Raw genomic sequence first — 15,964 nt, forward strand, 5'->3', positions numbered from 1 at the left:
ACTATCCCAAAGCTTCACATTACTGCCCATACCCATTTTATTCGATTGAGAACATTTTAAAAGGCTACCACTTTTGACATTAGACAGGCTTAAACCCTTATGAATATGTAAAGGTTTTCATGACGTGACAGAAGTTAAGATATCTAAATTACACGTGCCATTTTTCCGCTGCTGCGGTAAGCAATTTTGTGCTCTTTTCTCAGCAGGGTGTCGCTCGTAAAAAGCGCCGTTTACAACGTGAGGACTGAAAAGGGGAAAAAAGAAATAAAATGCTCCATCGTGTTGAAAGAAAATAGTTTTAGTAATGCTCTTTATTATATAATATCTCAAAGATAGCTTTTAAGGATAAGTAAGGCGGTGCAGTGAAAAGCATTTCTTCCTTGCAGTGTTGGTGCCCTAAGTCAATTCCATCCAGGGCTCTATGTGCAAGGACTGTCTATGTTCTCCCTGTGCTTGTGTAGGTTTTCAGCCACACTCCATAAACATACATGAAGGTTAATTGGCTCCTATAAAATTCACCATAGTAAGTAGTAAGCTCCACCAGGGCAGGGACTGATGGGAATGATGTATCGTCTCTGTAGAATATGTCAAAGCTATAGAAATAAAAAAATGAATAATAATAATAATAAGTAAACACTGCTGGGTTACTAACATTGCATAGTAAATCATTAGAAATACCTCTTTATGTTTATGCCAGAGCACATCGATTCCTTGAGATACATTGCAGGGGAAGGTATTAATCAGTGCATCAGTAGAGCCCGTCCATGATAAATTTAAGGACCCCTTCCTGCAGATGATGGCATATATTACGCTCCATTGATTTCAAATTTTTATCCTGATAAAAGAAAAACAGGAGAAGGAGGTCACCAAATCCATGTGGAGTTTTCAGAACTAATTGCTGTCGAAAATTGGATAGGCAATTTTATAATCAGTATGCGGAGCATGAAAGATCCAGGGCATCTGAATTTGTATCTGCAGCGAATGGGAAACTGTGTCGCAGCGGGGCAACACACCACCCCAACAAATTATTTATCAAGCAGCTTCTATATGGAGAGGCCTTTTAGCTTGCAAAGGGTAATATACTGGATTAAAAGCACTTAAATCAGTTGCCTTGCACATCATTTTTTTTGTTTTGCTTTTTGTGGAATACATTTCCTAAATGAATTCAAGTTAGATTTTATTTATGATAAAGAACATACTCTATAATAAATACTCAGTGGACATGAGAAAAAGATGAGAGCATAACATAGAACCCATAGAAATTCTAATGGGCAGATTTATCACAATTAGGGGCAGATTTACTAATCCACGAATCCGAATCCCAAAAGGGAAAAAATCGTATTGGAAACAAAATTTTGCGACTTTTTCGTCACCGTCACAAATTTTCACATTTGTCGTGACTTTTTCATCGCCGTCGCGACTTTATCGTATTTTGCACGACTATTTCATTGCGGTCGCGATTGGAAAACCAATCCGATTTTTTCACGATGGCAACGAAAAAGTCGCGAAAAATATACGAAAAAGTCGCGGCGACAACGAAAAAATCGCGGGACATACGAAAAAGTCGCAAAAATACAGATCATTACGAAAAAACGCATTCGGACGCCTTCAGACTGTTCGTGGATTAGTAAATCTCCCCCTTAGTGATGGGCAAAATAATTCTCCAGGCATGGATTCAAGGTGAATTCTTTTGAATTCTTATGGGAGGGGAAGCAGGAGAAGGGAGAGAGCTGGGCAGACTTCGGCCCCAGGAATGAAGGATTTTTCTAAGAGAGGAAGTCAGACACCCTAACAACATGTTTACAAAAAAGGAGACAAGAAATCCTGTGTTTCTTTTGACAGAGGACTCAGTGCAGCGTTTCTGTGAGTGCTCATGGCTGTATTTACTTTCTTATTTTACTTTCCTTCTCCCTTTATGTATAAGAAAAGGTTCATATGTGCATAAGACAAGAATGCAGGTGTATTAAACTAACAATAAATAAAGTATTCTTTATTTTGTGTGGGCAAAAAATTAGGCTTCCAGTTCTACATGTATTCGGTCATATTAGATTATAATAGGTATTATTTACTTCTTTTTCTTAACTCAACTGTCAGGTTGCATTAAAACCAAAAAACACCCTTTATCATGTCTCCTAATGCACAGGGCTGCAGAATATGTTAGTGCTTTATAAATAAATGCAATAAAAATAAACACTTGGCAGGGTACAGAACCATCAAACTTCATAAAGGGCATTGATGCAAATAATATTGCGATGATGCCTGATAATGAAGGCATATCAGTGTGGTATGTGTTATTTTGTGTTTATTTTATTTCTGGGTTGTGACCAAACATTTAAAGTGCCAATCAGATTTATTGATTCTCTTTTTTTCTCTTATTCTTTCTCGTTCAACAAATGTTACACATAGTTATAGAAAATACAAGGTTTTGGTATATACATCCAAGTGAGAACAAAACAATTTGCTATTACGGATACAGCATTTGTCTATAGGGACCTCCAGATACTTAGCATTGATTTAATGAAGATAACATAGAGAAGGAAAGGTAAACTTACAAAGGAGTAAAACAGAGAACGTTCCTGTTAAGGAAGTAAAGTAAAAGGCTTAATTGGTTCCATTTCAAAGCATGCACAGAATGCCAGTTTTCATAATATTATAGTATAAATCTCTAGAGGACAGAAAAACTATGTTTATATTTTTAATTGGTAAGATGTTCACTATTAAAGGAGTGTTCTTGTTACCTAAGGGAAAGGTTATTCAAGCCAGTCTAGAGATTTTAAGTATATTTATGTCATCTTAATTTGTATTAAAAGGTTTAAAGGTGGTTTTTACCAACGCTTAAGAAAGTCTACAAGATCTTGTCCTAAATCTGTCCCATGTGTCTCATTTGTGGTCGTTAGGGCCTTCACCTATTGTCTATAACACCTCCTGCTGCTGGATCACACAGGGAAGACCTTATATCCTGCACACAGGGAAGACCTTATCTCCTAGAATGCACATTAAGGAATATGTTAATGTATTTGTACTACAGAAGGTTCTTATTGAGCCACTGGGCTAAAATATGTGGAGAGTATCTTCTGTGTTCTCCCTTCAAGAGGCTGAGAAGGATGAGGGCTTATATTAAGAACCCCTTTGAATCAGGTCTTTATACGTTGCCTCAGAAGTATATTTAGGTAATATACACTTGCCACAAAAATTGAATTACTTGTTAATTTTTGTAAAATAAAGATATCAGAAGAAAAAAGAAGTTTGAAGCACCAGGTAATACAATAGTCTAGTGATTAGAGTAGTATTGATGATTCGGTTGATTCTAGGAGAATTGGGGCTCTCGACTCGACACACTCAAACATTACTTATTATCATTTGTGTGTTTTGCTGTGTAAATGTTTGTTAATAGTGATGAGCAAATCTGTGAAAAGTTTTGTGAAACGGCGAAAATGTTGCGCGTCAAAAAAAATTGTTGTGCAATTTTTGGTCGCGCAGCAAATTTTTCAGTGTCGGATTTTGTCAACTGTTTGGCTAAATAATCGGCTAAACATGGAAATTCATCGCAAATCCATGCATGGCGAATTATTTCGGTCATCACTATTTGTTAATGGAAGAAATATATATATACAGTGGTGTGCCCCCTTCCTGATTTCTTATTCTTTTGCATGTTTGTCACACTTAAATGTTTCTGCTCATCAAAAACCGTTAACTATTAGTCAAAGATAACATAATTGAACACAAAATGCAGTTTTTAAATGAAAGTTCACGTTATTAAGGGAGAAAAAAAACTCCAAATCTACATGGCCCTGTGTGAAAAAGTAATTGCTCCCCCCTTGTTAAAAAATAACTTAACTGTGGTTTATCAATTTCATTTTTCAATTTCAATATCAATTTCTGTAGTCACCCCCAGGCCTGATTACTGCCACACCTGTTTCAATCAAGAAATCACTTAAATAGGAGCTACCTGACACAGAGAAGTAGACCAAAAGCACCTCAAAAGCTAGACATCATGCCAAGATCCAAAGAAATTCAGGAACAAATGAGAACAAAAGTAATTGAGATCTATCAGTCTGGTAAAGGTTATAAAGCCATTTCTAAAGCTTTGGGACTCCAGCGAACCACAGTGAGAGCCATTATCCACAAATGGCAAAAACATGGAACAGTGGGGAACCTTCCCAGGAGCGGCCGGCCGACCAAAATTACCCCAAGAGCGCAGAGACAACTCATCCGAGAGGCCACAAAAGACCCCAGGACAACATCTAAAGAACTGCAGGCCTCACTTGCCTCAATTAAGGTCAGTGTTCACGACTCCACCATAAGAAAGAGACTGGGCAAAAACGGCCTGCATGGCAGATTTCCAAGGCGCAAACCACTTTTAAGCAAAAAGAACATTAAGGCTCGTCTCAATTTTGCTAAAAAACATCTCAATGATTGCCAAGACTTTTGGGAAAATACCTTGTGGATCGACGAGACAAAAGTTGAACTTTTTGGAAGGTGCGTGTCCCGTTACATCTGGCGTAAAAGTAGCACAGCATTTCAGAAAAAGAACATCATACCAACAGTAAAATATGGTGGTGGTAGTGTGATGGTCTGGGGTTGTTTTGCTGCTTCAGGACCTGGAAGGCTTGCTGTGATAGATGGAACCATGAATTCTACTGTCTACCAAAAAATCCTGAAGGAGAATGTCCGGCCATCTGTTCGTCAACTCAAGCTGAAGCGATCTTGGGTGCTGCAGCAGGACAATGACCCAAAACACACCAGCAAATCCACCTCTGAATGGCTGAAGAAAAACAAAATGAAGACTTTGGAGTGGCCTAATCAAAGTTCTGACCTGAATCCTATTGAGATGTTGTGGCATGACCTTAAAAAGGCGGTTCATGCTAGAAAACCCTCAAATAAAGCTGAATTACAACAATTCTGCAAAGATGAGTGGGCCAAAATTCCTTCAGAGCGCTGTAAAGGACTCGTTGCAAGTTATCGCAAACGCTTGATTGCAGTTATTGCTGCTAAGGGTGGCCCAACCAGTTATTAGGTTCAGGGGGCAATTACTTTTTCACACAGGGCCATGTAGGTTTGGATTTTTTTTCTCCCTAAATAATAAAAACCCTCATTTAAAAACTGCATTTTGTGTTTACTTGTGTTATCTTTGACTAATAGTTAAATGTGTTTGATGATCAGAAACATTTTGTGTGACAAACATGCAAAAGAATAAGAAATCAGGAAGGGGGCAAATAGTTTTTCACACCACTGTATCTGTACAATTAAGATGCTCTCCTATAAACCCAGTAAACAATTAATGGCATTAAATGGCATTACTTATCTACAATGATGGGTAAAGCCTTCAGTCATTGGTGGAATTATGGCAACTGAAGTTCAGCAGTGTCAGGGGTGAGATAAGCTATTACTTTTCTTTGAATAAGTTTCTTTATCAAGGAACTTTCAAATGCCCCATTTACTGTTTTGCCTGAAAACTTTTAAAATAAGTTTATACATTTACAAGTTTTCCTTCTTGGAATAAATTGGGTCTGCCTTTAATCTATAGAAATGGGCCTGATTAGTTTCTACTTTGTGAGCTGCTCTGGTGATACTCCCCCCAACACAAGTAGCCATAGGCCTAACCACATAACTTTCTTTATATTTTCTCCAAGATGTGTGGTACTGGCAGTATAAAATATTTTAATTTCATATAATGCACGATATGTCATTTTTAAAGGGGAACTCCAGCTTCTGAACCAAAATGTGTTTAAAAGTCCCACACAACACAAAAAAACCTCTAGTATACAGCTCAATTTAATCTGTTCCTTCAAAAAGTATGAATACATACCATTTTTTATATGCTGAAATCCAGCTAAAAACCAGTTCTTCTCTTTCAGCATCATTTGAAATCCTGGTAGGGGAGGAGGGACTAAAACATTGGATACACTGCACTGTGATGTTCCTTTCATATTTTTTGATTGATATATATTGCAAAGTTGCTTGAAATAATGTTTACTTTTTAAAAAACTTTGCAGCTGTGTTTGGGTGGAGTTCCCCTTTAGATAAGAAAAAAATGAAATACTTGAAATAAACTTCTGAATTAGTCTTATTAGCATTACAGTATCATTAGCATTACATTTTAGCCCATGAAAATCTGTTTTCGTTTGTCTAAGCCTATTATCCATATCCATAAACACACTTGAGCCCAAAGACTCTCTTTGCAATGTCTGCACTAATGCACAGTACACAAGTGCGTCTGTTGATGGTTGAAATTTCACAATTACTGCTCGTATGGAAATGGCATTATTTCCAGGGTTCCAACAGTTGCATGTTGCATCAATAGCTACAGACTTGCATCCAAGTGAACCAGATGCTAATGATGTTTTTGACTCCCCACTCTAAAACTGTTAACTGTAAATTTCACCTGATTCATTAAAACACACACGCTCAACAGTGTTTGATTTAATGCAACAGAGATGTGTGCAGCTTGGTGCATGACTGTAATTGTGCTGGAATTCTGGGGGAAAATGTCGCAATACAAGGCAAAAAACCTACCTTGGCTTTGATACTCATTATCAACACTCTCGTTTTCGTGGTTTTAGTGGTTTCGAAACCTGAGATTGAACTCACTTTCTTTAAAACCACAAATGCCAAGGGATTTATTAAAACTAGGGTTGCACTGAATTCAGGATTCGGTTCGGTATTCAGCCTCTTTCGGCAGGGTTTGGATTTGACCGAATCCACGGTCCTGGCCAACCGAATACAAATCCAAATTATCATAAATTAGCATATGCTAATTAGGATTAGGAAGGGTTAAATGTCCGTGTGGACACGGAAGTGAAAATTTTTTCGCCGAGCGATTCACTCATGCCGACTTTTGCCCCTTCTGAATCCTAATTAGCATATGCTAATTAGGATTCAGTTCGGTATTCGGCCAAATCCATCGGGATAGATTCAGGGATTCGGCCGACCCAAAAAACTGGGTTCGGTGCATCCCCAATTAAAACAGCCTTTTAATAATAGCACAAACAAAAAACCCAGAAAAAAACGTAAAAAAACCCACACATTTTTGTCGTTTTTCAATGAATGGAGCATCCAAACAAACAAAAACCTCTAGTGATAGGGGAAATAATTCACCAGGCATGGATTAGTGGCAAACCTCTGCATTTCGCCATTAGAGATGTAGCGAACTGTTCGCCGGCGAACTAATTCGCGCGAACATCGGGCGTTCAGAAGTTCCCGAACTTTTCGCGTATGTTCGCAATTTGGGTTCGCGTGGCGTTTTTCCGCTGCGTTTTTTCTCGGCCTAAAAATGCCGCGCAAGCCACACATGGCGTTTTTTAGCAAATCCAGTTTCCATGGTAGTAAGAGCGCGAAATAGCAAAAAACGCCGTGTATTTCCACTAGGTCTGCCAGCTGCCTTTGCGATTTTACGCAACGCTGTGTCAACAACGTATTTTTCAGATAAATTTTTGCCCTTGATCCCCCTCCTGCATGTCACTGTCCAGGTCGTGGCACCCTTTAAACAACTTTAAAATTAGTTTTCTGGCCAGAAATGACTTTTCTAGGTTTTAAAGTTCGCCTTCTCATTGAAGTCTATGGGGTTCGCAAAGTTCGCGAATATTTGCACTTTTTGGCGTAAGTTCGCTTTTTTTTTGAGGTTCGCTACATCCCTAGTCGCCATTGGCAGATTATTTTGCAAAACATCTATAAAACTGTTGCGCACGTAAAAAAATGATGTAATTTTTTCGGTGAATTGAAACAGAGCAGATTCACTCGTCACTTCCTCTAATATCACAAAGCAAAAGAAGATCTTTCAGTTGGAAACAGGACAATTACCCACTGATTTCTACATGACCTTGACAGCTTTTAGATGCCAAAGTTTTATATTAGTGGTTTTCGTGGTTTTGATGCTGAGTTTTAGCTCAAAAACCATGAATCCCCCCAAAAATAATAAAATATGAATGTTAATAAATGCCCCCCTTTTAAATTCACTTTATATATCTCACATAATGTAATTCAACATCAATAAGGGGTCAACGTCTTTTTTACTTTGAACACATCTGGATTATCTGGTTTCCCCTCTCTGTCTCCTCTTTTTCTTAATTAAGGTCAGAATGAAGATAATGGGCTCATAGACTACAGTGCATAGCTGTGAGCTGGTATCATAATTAGAGAGCAAATGTATTCATTTTATAGAAAATTGTACAGCAGCATACAAAATGCTTATTAGTTTATTATTCTGTTGAAATCTCAAGTTACATTCGGGAGTAATTTAATGATTATATCCCCTGATTGCTCCACTGGGCAGTCCTTAGCCATAAGAATATATAAGTTCCATTATGATATGTTTTATTTGTATAGCAATGCATAGATTTTATGCTTATTGCTACATAATGATATATGTCCTTTTGCATTTTTAAAGTTATTATATTCTCAAAAAAATGTTATTGCTTGATTATACATATTATAAGAGAAAGTTGTTGCCTTCATGTTAACTTTTAGGGCCCGATTCACTAAAGTCCGAAATAAGGAGTGCTATTTATAGCATGCGTTAAAAATCTTATCACTTCTTATTTTTCACTCGATTCACTAAAAGGAAACTTGTCATAATTAAGAAGCGATGTTCTTGGCGTTATTTATCTTACGATGACATATTTTCAAGCAATATATTACGCAGCGCGCGATATTTTACGCAGAGCGCAATATATTACGCAGAGCACAATATATTACGCACGTAACCATTACTTTCTGAAAACCACCATTTCCCTGAAAACTGGAGGATGCATCACTGTAGGGCCAACATATACTTGAAAAAATACGACTGCAAACTCCATGTTGTGTTGCCAAAAGCTCACGAACCGCAATTTTCTTTAAGTACCGCCTGCCCCAAGTAGGGTTAATATTCACACAGATTAACACGATATTTTGCACGTTTAACGCTTCATATGTGTTTGTGAATCATGCGTTAGTACTATTTCTATTCGCTAATTAACGCAATGCGGTTTTTTTGTGCATGCGATATGCGGATTAACACATGCGAAATGACTTTGATGAATCAGTACTTAATTATCGCATGCTTTTTAATGAAAAAAACTATGCGATAAGCGTTATTGACCTTTAGTGAATCGGCCCCTATAACGCTTATCGCATAGTTTTTTTCATTAAAATATGTCATCGTAAGATAAATAACGCCAAGAACATCGCTTCTTAATTATCACAAGTGTCCTTTTAGTGAATCGAGCGAAAAATAAGAAGTGATAAGATTTTTAACGCATGCTATAAATAGCACTCCTTATTTCGGACTTTAGTGAATCGCGGCCCTTAGTATGTTATAGAATGGCTAATTCTAAGCAACTTTTCAATTGGCCTTCACTATTTATTTTTGTAGTTTTTGAATGATTTGAATAGTTTTCTTTCTTTTGTGCTAACGCCATCAACAAGAAACCATAAAGATCACATGATTTCAGGCAGCTAGCATACTTATCCCCACTGCAACAGGATTGGTTGGAACCCAAGCTCCATTTCTGTGGCTGCAAAGGAGTAAACGCAACTCTTTGGTTTAGTGCTGTCCACTCACTTCAACATTTTAATTGTGTTAGAAAAAGTGTTAAAAAGTCACAAAAAATTGTGTTAAAAAGTCACATGTTATGTGGTTGTCATGGATGCTGAAAGATTGAGGTGGGAACATTTTGTAGCGGGTGATAATGAACAAATTAGCCTTATATGTCAGTCCCCATGCAAGAAAGTATAATAACTAATTAGCCATTATTCATTGAAATTTAATTAACATTGTTTGGCTTTAGCTATGACCTATTGGACTTGCCAGCAAATCACCCCTAGTCTTTAGTCTCACTTGAATTTTCTGCCTTTTTAGTATATTGTCTGTAGCAGAAAGAGGGAAAGTTGTGCACAGGGAGGGTATGACTGTAAAATTCATACAAAGACAAGAGATCCTCTGCACTCACCCATTATCAATATACATAGGACATTAAGCTACTAGTAAATGCCCACCCCTTTAAGCATAACAGGGATTGTTTGTCCATATATTGCAATATATTCAAGCTGGCCAACTATGTCAGTCGTCCCTTGTCTGGCCAGTCCAACACTCACTTTCATCTGATTCATTAAGAATTCTATACTTAATTATACATTTTTCACAGAGACAAGTTTTACCTGCAACTTATTTGCTTTCAATGTACAAACTCCCAAATGGTTGCTGTTTTATTGACCCCATTGAGATTACCCAATTACATATAGGAATGGAGGCTACAGCATTGTAGCACTAAAGCACCATTTAATTCTAAAATTGCCATAATATGTCAAGGAAATAAACACCCACACATCACACGCACTACTTTACTAATAATTGGCAAGAGACAAACAATACACGCAATGCTAACTGTACTTTAGTGAAATAAAACAGTTATAACACTTCATACTTAGTTTAAGTGGTGAAGTTCAACAGAGATTTCCTGAAGAGCTGCAGTCTTTTCAAGAAGGCAGAATCGCTGGGCCTTGAAAATAACCACCTTCAATGGAAGATTACGTGTCTAGGCACTCTCAAAGTCCTTGATGAGATTCCGCTGAACAATCCTGTGCAAGCTCATTTCTTGGGTACTCTGAACTTCACAACCTAAGCAACCTAACCCCACCTGTAACATGGGGACCTATCATAACAAATGGATGAACACTCCCATATTCCTGTATAATAATCTAAAGCAAACTCCCCCACTGGGATAGTGGGAGAAAGATTTCTTTATAACATAACACAGGTTCAGGGGTACAGTATCTGTGGTGTATTGAGTATGAAGATGCCTAGCCCAGGGCCCATTGTTTAGTGTTTACTGTAAGTAAAGTCAGCCCTAGTGTCTACTGTCTGTTGTTAAATTAAGGCCTGTAGGCTACTACTGATAAAACAGAAATATTAGTATTTCTTTGTGGGCCTATACATCTGAAAAGCTGATATTATAGTTTACATGTCACATCAGAAATTATTTATGTTTCCATTGCACTACAAACGTGGAGCTGGCCACTGCTCATGTATAAACTATAGCAGAAAAGGGAAAGCTGTGCTCAGCACTAAATCTTTAGGCAGGGGTGCAATAAGGGTGTGGCAACAAAATTCATACAGAAAAGACAAAAGGTCCTCTGCTATAGTTTATACAGGAGCAGTGGCCAGCTCCACATTGTAGCTCCCATCATTCCCAGCTACAGTCAGGTGATCCTAATGGTGGCCAATAAAAAGGCAGTCTCTGTGAAAAATGTATAATATATCAGTAATTCATTGTCTGTGCCAGACCCTTACCTTTGATAATACAAAATAATTCAATTGGTTGCACTTAAATCCTCAGACTACTACCATTTAAGTTTTTTACTGTAGTGTCTTCAATGAGATGCCTAACTGTTCAACTCCTACAGAGATTCCATTAATTCAGCGATTGTGTCATCTATGCAGTAGGGGAGACAGGGTGAAAATCATCAATTCTCTTTTCAACTAGAATCAGATGTTTTTATCTTCAAGGTTAATGGGCTCAAATTGGACTCAAGTGTAGTTCAGTATGAAATCCCCACTCTATAAAAGGGCTACTATATTTTGATTAAGCAAGGGAAATCCTTTCTTAGCAACTGCATTGGAATATTGCCTCAAGAGATTAGTGGGTGAATACAATAACAATTGTGAACAGGGTGAAATGTTTCGCCAGGCATGGATTCGTGGTGAATTTCCGCGTTTCGCCATTGGCAGATTGTTTCGCGAAAAGGATGAAAAAATTCGCTGCAGAAAAATTCGCTGTGCGTCCAAAAATTGTCGCTGGCATCAAAAGAATAGCCGTGCGACAAAAGAATAGCCGCGGGCAACAAAATAATAGCCGCGTGACAAAATAATAGCCGCAATCAACTAAATAATAGCCGCGCGACAAAATAATAGCCGCGGGCGACGAAATAATAGCCACGCAACAAAAGAATTGCCGCGGGCGACTTTTTTTTTTGACGCACGACATTTTCGCTGTTTTGCAAATTTTTCGCTGTTTCGCGAATCTTTTGAAAGATTCGCAAATTTTTCGGGCGAAGCAAAATGGGACAAATTCGCTCATCACTAGTGAACAGAAAAACATTGGCAACATTTCTGAAATAGAAAATTGTGAAATTGCATTCACAATGAAGTTAAGTATTTTAATTACATGTATAGATAGAGTAAATAATATCTATGTAGTTGAATCCAGCTATCTTTCAACCAAGACTCCAGTTCCCACAATGCCTTGCATGCTTCTTAACAGTTCTGATGAAAGACTTGCAGCATATTTACTAAAGTTCACCTAATTTCATCAGAGATATTATTACAAGATACCTCATTCTTACTAAGGGGCAGATTTACTAAAACTCCATCATTTCTCATTTTAAAAAAATTTCAAATTGGACTCAAACTAGTTTTCCCGAATGTCTAATATTTACTAAAAAAAGTCGTACTGAAAAGTCGCTGCAAGAAAAACGCAATATTTTTGAATTGTTGACTAGTGATGATGAAATCTGTCCAGTTTCGGCCAGAAAATTTGGTAATCTTGCAGAAGATTCACAAAATGGCAAAAAATTCACAAAACAACGAAAATGTGAAAAATTTGAGAAATTTGGTGAATTGTGTCTTTACAAAAATTCACCAGTGTATTTTCCCAATACAACTGTAGTGGTAAAAATTTTCTGTACACAAGAGAATGGTTAGTGATGAATCTGTCCCATTTTGCCCCAAAATTTGGAAAAATTTGCAGAAATTTGTTTCACAAAAAAAAATCTGCCAATGGTAAAACACAGAAATTCGCTGTAAAAATTTCACTCATCACTAAAAATGACGTATGTGGTATATTAGTATGAAGGAGGTGATGCAGATAATGAGAAGCAAATGTGGCTGCTCTGTCTGTTTAAATGTTATTTCAACAGTCTGAACCTAAAGAAATTTCCCTTGGTAAAAATGAGTTCTTGTGCTTTTAATAATCTGACAAATATTCACTATTTTGAAAATTTCAACTGACAAAAAGATATGAATGTGACAAATTTACATTTTTTTTATTTTACTCTTTACAAGTACAATTGTGGACAGATAGTGAGGGATCTTTTTTCCCATAAAAGCGATCAACGCACCAGAGGCCCCCCCTTTAGATTAGAGGAACCGAGCTTCCATTTGAAGCAGCGTAGGTGGTTTTTCACGGTGAGGGCAGTGAGGTTGGGGAATGCCCTTCCTAGTGATGTGGTAATGGCAGACTCTGTTAATGCTTTTAAAGGAGAAATAAAACCCCCTCAGAAAAAAGCTCCCATCCACTGTCTTCCATTGACCCGCTCCCTGCTCCCTCACCAGCATCACAGAGCTTAATGGCGCACGTGCAGTTAAAGATACAGGTATGGGACCTATTTTGCAGAATGCTCGGGACCTGGGGTTTTCCGGATAAGAGGTCTTTCTGTAATTTGGATCTCCTAACTTAAGTCTGCTAATAGCATTATTTAAACAGTAATTAACCTAATAGGATGGTTTTGGCTCCAATAAGGATTAGTTGGGATCAAATACAACTTCCTGCTTTATTATTACAGAGAAAAAGGAAATAATTTTTAAATACAGGTATAGGATCCCTTATTCGGAAACCCATTATCCAGAAAGCTCCGAATTACGGAAAGCCCATCTCCCATAGACTCCATTTTAATCAAATCATTCAGAATTTTAAAACTGATTTCCTTTTTCTCTGTATTAACAAAACAGTACCTGTACTTGATCCCAACTAAGATATAATTACCCCTTATTGGGGGCAGAACAGCCCTATTGGGTTTATTTAATGGTTAAATGATTCCCTTTTCTCTGTAATAATAAAACAGTACTTTGTACTTGATCCCAACTAAGATATAATTACCCCTTATTGGGGACAGAACAGCCCTATTGGGTTTATTTCATGGTTAAATGATTCCCTTTTCTCTGTAATAATAAAACAGTACTTGTACTTGATCCCAACTAAGATATAATTACCCCTTATTGGGGGCAGAACAGCCTTATTGGGTTTATTTAATGGTTAAATGATTCCCTTTTCTCTGTAATAATAAAACAGTACCTGTACTTGATCCCAACTAAGATATAATTACCCCTTATTGGGGGCAGAACAGCCCTATTGGGTTTATTTAATGGTTAAATGATTCCCTTTTCTCTGTAATAATAAAACAGTACCTGTACTTGATCCCAACTAAGATATAATTACCCCTTATTGGGGGCAGAACAGCCCTATTGGGTTTATTTAATGGTTAAATTATTCCCTTTTCTCTGTAATAATAAAACAGTACCTTGTAATTGATCCCAACTAAGATATAATTAATCCTTATTGGATGCAAAACAATTCTATTGGGTTTAATTAATGTTTTATTGATTTTTTAGTAGACTTTAGGTATGGAGATCCAAATTACGGAAAGACCCCTTATCCGGAATACCCTTGGTCCCGAGCATTCTGGATAATAGGTCCTATACCTGTATTAAAATGATTTGCTTAAAATGGAGTCCACGGCCTTCCCGTAATACGGAACTTTCTGGATAAAGGGTTTCCAGATAAGGGGTCCGATACCTGTACTAGCTTACAGTTTATTATGTTACCCAATAAAAATATTGACCATTTTTTCAATTTGCAACCACATAAATATGTATATTCATGTCTTCTCTCCAGCTGCGGACAAAGCACACAGGATGAGATTAAAGACAATACAACTATATTCACAAGGATCCTGGACCGTCTTCTTGATGGCTACGATAACCGCCTAAGGCCAGGACTGGGAGGTTGGTTAAAAGCAAGTTCATTATTTTGACTGTGTGTATGTGTATACGGTAGGCAATATTTCTATTTTCTATGGTTAAACAAGAAGTTGCGTCGATTACAAAAATGACACTATTTACAAAATGCGTCAGAGAAAGGGATTACAAAAAACACATTTTATTAAGAAACAGAGATTTAAAAAAATGTTTGCCAATTACAAATACAGAAATAAAGATTATTCTTTAAATACAATTAGAAGCTGAACGTTTTAATGCAGATTGGCCTGTATGTTGTGCGGCAATAAGTGATTCATTATTTTAGAAGAAAAAAAACAACTGGTTTCCCTGCAGCGCCACATGATTGCACAATGTCGGACTGAAGGTCAGTGGTCATTTGCTAACAATGAATGATAGCCGCAGGACTGGAACGGGTAATGGCTGCCTGGGATGTTCTGCATAGTAAAGGCCTTTTATTGCCAACAATTGTAAACATTATGAAACATAATCATACTAAATGAAAAAATAGCAATTCATTCTAATTGTAATTCTAATTCTAAGCTGTATAGCAAAAGCCCTTTTGAAATTAAACATGAAACCCAAACACCCATTTTTTGAATGAAAACATCCATACCTGTTATGAATGTATTTGAAAATCTGATCTGAGCATATATTGCCACTATTTTCTGGTTTATTTTCTTCATGTTTTGGACTATAAAGGCCAAGTCACTGGTAAGTTCCTGTTCAGCAGGCTTATCCAATAGTGAGTCTAAGGGGCGCATTTATGAACGTTTGAGCCTTCATCCGAACAGGAGGAATCGGGTTTTTCTTTTCCCCAACGAAAAATAAAAGGCTCGGCAACTGAAACCTGCCAAGCTTTTTATTTTTTGGCAGGGGAAAAGTAAAACCCAATATGTCTGGTTGTTTGAAAAAAAAACAAAAAAAACCTGGACATACTCACAGATTGAAAGTGGGCAAACACAGGGTCGATAAAGGTCCTTCAGGACTAAATTGGCAGCTTATTGGCCCCTGTATGCTGCAATATTGGTGAAAGATATGCCATCTGAAGACCTAGAAAACAAGTGTATGGCCACCATAAATCAGTTCCATATTTAACCACACTATCTCACATCTGGGTATGGTTATAGCACCAATAAAGCAAATTATATGTAAGTATTGTTTGATCTTTCAGGAAGATTTGCTCTGTGTTGCTAGGGTTCATCGGAGTAGGCT

General features: G+C 37.3%; 1 protein-coding gene across 1 annotated transcript in view; it reads left to right on the top strand.

Moving 5' to 3' along the window:
* Window positions 1-15,964, top strand: part of gabra1 (gamma-aminobutyric acid (GABA) A receptor, alpha 1) — a 96,167-nt gene that overhangs the window by 14,425 nt on the left and 65,778 nt on the right. The window contains exon 3 of the mRNA XM_031898734.1: window positions 14,649-14,758. Coding sequence (XP_031754594.1) covers window positions 14,649-14,758 — 110 coding nt within the window. The remainder of the gene's footprint in view (window positions 1-14,648; window positions 14,759-15,964) is intronic.

This window comes from Xenopus tropicalis, chromosome 3 (assembly GCF_000004195.4).
Source record: "Xenopus tropicalis strain Nigerian chromosome 3, UCB_Xtro_10.0, whole genome shotgun sequence".
NCBI classification, from domain to species: domain Eukaryota; kingdom Metazoa; phylum Chordata; class Amphibia; order Anura; family Pipidae; genus Xenopus; species Xenopus tropicalis.